The sequence below is a fragment of the Loxodonta africana genome, chromosome Y (genome assembly GCF_030014295.1).
Source record: "Loxodonta africana isolate mLoxAfr1 chromosome Y, mLoxAfr1.hap2, whole genome shotgun sequence".
Classification (NCBI taxonomy): Eukaryota; Metazoa; Chordata; class Mammalia; order Proboscidea; family Elephantidae; genus Loxodonta; species Loxodonta africana.
In genome coordinates, this window is record NC_087370.1 from 4,231,289 (window position 1) to 4,237,707 (window position 6,419).

Here is a 6,419-nt window from a genome sequence, read left to right on the forward strand (position 1 = left end):
TCATAGCAACCCCAGATATTGCAGAGTAGTAATGTACTCCACAGGTTTTTTTGTTTTCTAAGTCTGTGCCCTTTGGGAAGTAGATAGCCAGAACTTTCCTTTGAGGGGCCTCTATGTGGACCCAAACTGTCAGTCTTTCTGTGAGCAGTCATATGTTTAACGGTTTGGTCCACCCAGAAGATAGTGTCATAATTTAAGGAGTGAGGGAGTTAAGATTAACAGATCCAATGGCTGGCGGAGCCACTGTGGAAAAGGGTCTGAGCATTTCTCAAAGCAACGATTGTTCTACCACCACACCAGCACACAAGTGCAGCTCCGGGCTTTTATCAAGAGCTGGAGCTCTCTTTTTGCACAAGTCCACCTACAAAAGTGTAATAGCAGCCTAATTTGTAAGAGCTAGAAGTCGGATACTAAGCTCACCGTGCTTGAACCACACCAGAGGACGTTTCTTAGTGCAAAAAGGTTGTGGACGGCAGGAGTTCTACACTGGACATCCTGGCGGGGATCCCCAGAGAGGCAGAATGATTGCTCAGAAGAAGATGCCCAGGAAGGATAATCCGTCCACCTACGTTACATACCGTAGGATTCCTTTGCATCTTTTCTCCAAAGGGCAATGCTGGGTAAATGCGGAGGAGCTGTGTGGTGGCCAGGCCTCAGCTCAGGAGCACTGGGTGTGCAGATGGAAGGGTGAAGGATGGGCTCCTTGGGGACACCATCATGGCCAGTACCTTGTGGGTATGGCTTCCCACAGCCCGGTCGTGACACTGCGTTAGAAGGGGTCTCCAGACCTTACCCTGGGGCAAAGTGATCAGTCATGGGTGTGTTCATGTCATTTATCAGGAGGGCAGGTGTGCTCACAATGGGGCTGGGAAGGAGAGACAAAATGAAAACAAAGACAAAATCATTGTGGAACTAAGATGAGTATGTTTTCCTGAATATTCTCGCCAACACTGCCTGGAAATCCTGGGTGTGGATCCACCACCGACTGAGCCACGGCCCTGGAAGTAGCCTGGTTCTCCCAGTGGACAGACCTTGTCCCAGTGCCTGGAGCACAGGTGGTGGCTGAGGCGGCAACAGCCTACATCCTTCCAGACCAATAGCATCAGTGTCTGCACCGCTGCCCTCCAGCAGGGGGAGCCAAGCCGGGTACGGGGGCAGGGCCGTGGGTTCAGAGGTCACACCGTGGGCCTAAGGATTGGCGAGACGGCTTTCAGGGCCCCGGACGCTGCCCCCTTTCTCCGCCCGGTCCAGGCCCAGGCCAGTCCAGCTGCATTAAACAGCCCCCCGTCTGCCCGCCCGGCCGCCCCGACAACCGCCAGCCAGCCAGCCAGCCAGCCAGCCAGCCAGCCTTCTCTCCGTCTCTGGCAGCAGCCGCTCAGCCCTCGGTCCAGAGCTCTTTCGGGACCCGCCCTGAGGGAAGGCAGGAGCTAGGCCACCTTCGCCCAGCCACCATGGTCCACCTGAGGGCGTCCGAAGTCCGGCAGCTGCTGCACAACAAGTTCGTGGTCGTCATGGGGGACTCGGTGCAGAGGGCCGTGTACAAGGACCTGGTGCTCCTGCTGCAGAAGGACTGCCTGCTCTCAAGCAGTCAGCTGAAGGCCAAGGGCGAGATGAGCTTCGAGCAGGACAGGCTGCTGCACGGCGGCTGGTGGGGCCGTATGCACAACGGGACCCACTACCGCGAAGTCCGCGAGTTCTGCTCCACACACCACCTTGTGCGCGTCTACTTCCTCACACGCGCCAACTCCCGGTACGTGGAGAAAGTCCTGCTGGAGCTGCTGAGGGGCCAGCACGGCCCAGAGGTGGTCGTCATGAACTCCTGACTCTGGGACCTGTCCAGGTATGGCCAGGATTCCATGTGGAGCTACAGGAGGAACCTGGAGACCCTGTTCTGGCGCCTTCGCCAGGTGCTGCCCGAGTCATGCCTCATGGTGTGGAACACTGCCATGCCAGTGGCTGAGACGGTCTCAGGGGGTTTCCTGCCGCCTGAGGGCATGCCCCCGACCGCGTGCCTGCGGGATGATGTGGTGGCGGCCAACTTCTACAGTGTCGCTGAGGCCAGCAGGCTCGGCTTCGACGTGCTGGACTTGCATTTCCACTTCCGGCACTCCTGGCAGCACCGGCAGCCAGATGGCGTGCACTGGAACCAACACGCTCACCGAAGGCTCTCGCAGCTGCTGCTGGCCCACCTGGCTGATGCCTGGGGCGTGGACCTGCCCTGCGATGAGCCGGTGGGCAGGTGGATCTGGGAAGGCCCTGGGAGCCTTCTCAGAGGGCCCGCGAGCTGCAGGCTGCTCCAGCGCCACGGAGGTGAATCCGGTGAGGAGACCCCGCCTTCGCGCCCACCTAGGCCCGCGAGCCCTATCGCTCAGTTTTGGAGACACCCTGTATCCCCGCCCCAGGTTCACAGGCGCTTCCAGCCCCGCCGCCATGGCTCCACTTTGCTCTGGGACCAATCCCTGCAGCGCCAGCCATGCTCTGGCGACGCCTATGCGCAGCACACTAGATATGGCGGGGAAGCAAACCCGACCACTGGCCGGCAGCCCCGCCACGGCCGAATACATAGGGCCTCTGATTCTCACCAGCGCCGCGTGGTTCACCGGGCTTCTCCACCTTACCCCCCAGGTCCCCCTGCAAGGCCAGAGAGGCTCAGGGGCAGGGGCCGCAGCCCCGGACGTGACTGGGGCAAGGATTCCGTAGCCACCCCTCCATGTAGGCCGTCCTCTCCCCCTTGGACCCTTCCTTGGGGGATGGCCTAGGCATGCAGGTGTGGAACACCTCCAGCCACCCCTCCACCCCTCTCAGCAGCGACAGGCCTTACAGGCGCAGATACCAGACGTACACCCCCACGGCTGTCTCCTCCTTGCCTTGATGTGCAAGCAAACTGCAAATTAAAAAAGTGCCTTCACAAACACAATGTCTGTCTCTGCGGAGTCTTTGTGGGGCTGCGCCCTGGCAGTGTGTCCATAATGGATCTGTGTAGCCTGTCACTCCCGTTATGTTCTGGGTGCCTTTTGGGGCAAGGAGCAGGGAGTCCAGAATGCCTTCTCGGGGGCTTCCGCTGCTTTCAGGGCCAAAGGGGCAATCAGGCGAAATCCATTCCCTTCAATTACCTGTAGTTTCTGTAGAAGAGTTATTTGTTCAGAAAAGCCCCGAGCTTGAGCTGCGCTTCACCAGTTAGCAAGATCCAATGCTCAATTCAGTGAGCTGACATTAAGTACCTCTCAGGGCTGGTGAAAAAACAAGCCTCCCAGACCGTTTTCTATACCCATAAGGTGAATTAATGTATTTGCACACACTTGGGAGACTGACAGCTTTTCTAGCAGCCAGGGGGTTTCGTTGGCAGAGGAACCAGCTTCTCTTTCCTCACTTGAGGAGCTTTTACTTAACGGAACAATGCGCCTTAAGGACAAACGGGGAGGGGAGGTCGCCAGGGAGGAGATGGGACTCAGAGTGATCTCAAGCATGCTAAGAATGAATGAGCAATTCCAGGGCTGGTTATGGAAAAGGGGAAACGACACATTTTGGGCTTGAAATGATTTAAAGCACTGTTAAAGGAAATGTCAAAAGTTGGTGTAAGAACTCCCAAAACTGTTGCCCTGAGATCATATTTAAATCTTAAACAAAAATATCCCCTGAAATCTTCTTTAAACTAAGAATAGCTTAACTAGTAAAGAACGTCTGCCTTGAGACTTGTGCTCTTTTAAAGAGCTCTCTGTAGGGAATCAAACTGACAACAGCAACTGTTGAAAGATGAGCTAGGAAGCTTAGGGGGCAGTGAGCTTGTGTTAATTGGGGAGGAACAACTCAGGAGAGGAGGGTGAGAGTGGCTGCACAACTTGAAGAACGTAAAAAATATCACTGAATTGTGCTTGTAGAAACTGTTGAATTGGTCTATGTTTTTCTGTGTATATTCTCATTAACAACAAATAATTAAACTATATTTAAAAAGCAAGCAAACAGTAGTTAACTAGTAAAGACTGTCTGCCTTGAGCATTATGCTCTTTTAGGAACTGTCTAGATGGAGCCCTGGTAGCATAGAGGTTAAGTACTCAGCTACTAGCCAAAAGGTCAGCAGTTTGAACCCACCAGCTGTTCCTTGGAAACCCTGTGGGGCAGTTCTACTCTGTCCTATAGGGTGGCTACGAGTTGGAATCAACCCAACAGCAACAGCGTTTTTTTTTTTAATATATGGGGTCACATTGACCACAGCAACTAGAAAGGTTGGATAGGAAGCTTAGGGTGCAGTAAGTTTCTGTTAGTGGGGCGAGAACAACTCAGAAAAGGAGGGTGAGAATGGCTGCACCACTCAAAGAATGTCATCGATGTCACTGAATGGTATGTGCAGAAACTGGTGAATTGGTGAAAGTTCTTCTGTGTATATTCTCAACTACAGCAAAAGTAAAATAAACTATTTAAAAAAGAAAAGACAAGATGGCGTAAACAGTCTAATGTGTTCTGCTATAAGCCTGGGTCTCACTATCGACGAAGATATGAGACTAATATTTCATTTCATGCAATTTGAAAATTGATGAGGCATAATTTTAAAATCAATGAGTGCAACAACAACATATAATTGAGCTCCTTCTATTTATATAGCACTGTGCAAAACACAGGGAGGGTGCAGCTTATCCCCTTAAAAAGGAAGAACTAGGATGGCCCATGCTTTGTGCACTGAGACTTCCCTTACACGTGGTATTTATTCAACAGCAACGGTATTAGGAAGGTAATGTTGTTAAGAAGCTCTGGTGGCACAATGGTTAAGTGCTTGGCTGCTAAACGAAAAGGACATCGGTTTGGAGCCACCTGCTGCTCTGCAAGAGAAAGATATGGCAGTCTGCTTCCGTAATGAGTACAGCCTAGGAAACCTTATGAGGCAGTTTTACTCCGCCCTATAGTTTCTATGTGTGTCCTGAGAGCTGTTGTTAGGTGCTGTGGAGTTAGCCTAGACTCTTGGTGACCCCGTGCACAATGGAATGAAACACTATGTGGTCCTTTGCTATCCCAATGCTTGGTTGGTGTTATAGATTGAAATATGTCTGCCCCAAAATGTGTGTATCACTTGGCCTGGGCCATGACTTCCAGTATTGTGTGAATTTCCTAGGTGTTGTAAATTCTGCCTCTATGATGTTAATGAGGGAGGATGGGTGATAGTTGTGTTAGTGAAGCAGGACTCAATCTACAAGATTGGATTGTATTCAGAGGCAATCTCTTGAGATATGAATGAGAGAAGCGAGCAGACAGACAGTGGGACCACATACCATCAAGAAAGTAGTGCTGGGAGCAGAAGAGATCCTTTGGACCCAGGGTCCCTGCACCAAGAAGCTCGTAGTCCGGGGGAAGATTGATGAGAAGGCCAACAGAGAGAGAAAACCTTCCCCTGGAGCTGACACCATGAATTTGGACTGTAAGCCTATATTACTGTGAAGAAATAAATTTCTCTTTGTTAAAGCCACCCCCTTGTGGTATTTCTGTTATAGCAGCACTAGATGACTAAGACAGGTGGAGATCAGACTGTTGTGATCCACAGGTTCTCAATGGCTGATTTGCAGAATAGATTGCCAGGCATTTCTTACTAGTCAGTCTTAGTCTGGAAGCTCCACTGAAACCTGTTCAGCATCACAGCAGCATACAAGCTTCCGCTAACAGATGTGTGGTGGGTGCACATGAGGTGCATTGGCTGGGAATGGACCCCTGGTCTCTGGCATGGAAGGTGAGGAGTCTACCGCTGACCCACCACTGCCCCCTTAAGGTCGGTTATAGAGACCCACTGTTACAGAGGGGAGAAAGCAAAAGAAGTGAAGGCGGTAGTTACCACATGGTAACAGAGTCATGATTCAGGCTACGTTTGCCTAACTCCAGAATCCACGTGCCTTGCACTATACCACATGCCTTCAAGGTAGACAGGAAAATATGTGTGTGTGCATGTGTGTGTGTGCACACATGTATATGGTGGACATGTACACTGCACACACACATACACACACACACAAATACTAAGCACAAGAGACGGGCTGTCAGCTGGGTGGTGTCTTAGTCATCTAGTGCTGCAGTAACAGAAACACCACAAGTGGATGCTTTAACAAAGAGAAATTTATTTTCTCACACTCTAGTAAGCTAGATGTCCGTATTCATGGTGCCAGCTCCAGGGCCAGGCTTTCTCTTCTCATTTCTGGAGGAAGGTCCTTGTCGTCAATCTTCCCCTGGACTGGGAGCTTCTCCATGCAAGAACCCAAGTTCTAAAGGATGTGCTCTTCCCCTGGGCACTGCCTTCTCGGTGATATGAGGGCCCCATGTCTCTCTGCTTGCCTCTGTCTTTTATATCTCAAAAGAGATTGGCTGATAGCGGGGCCAAGATGGCAGACTAGGTGGACGCTACCGCGGATCCCTCTTGCAACAAAGACTCGGAAAAACAAGTG

The 6,419-nt window shown here is 51.7% G+C and overlaps 1 protein-coding gene across 1 annotated transcript; it reads left to right on the top strand.

The window, feature by feature from the left end:
• Positions 1-1,445: 1,445 nt before the first annotated feature.
• Positions 1,446-2,872, top strand: LOC135228998 (PC-esterase domain-containing protein 1B-like). The gene is given in 2 exon segments (XM_064278742.1): positions 1,446-2,676; positions 2,760-2,872. Coding segments are annotated over 2 exon segments (1,338 nt in total). The 5' UTR covers positions 1,446-1,451.
• Positions 2,873-6,419: the final 3,547 nt, after the last annotated feature.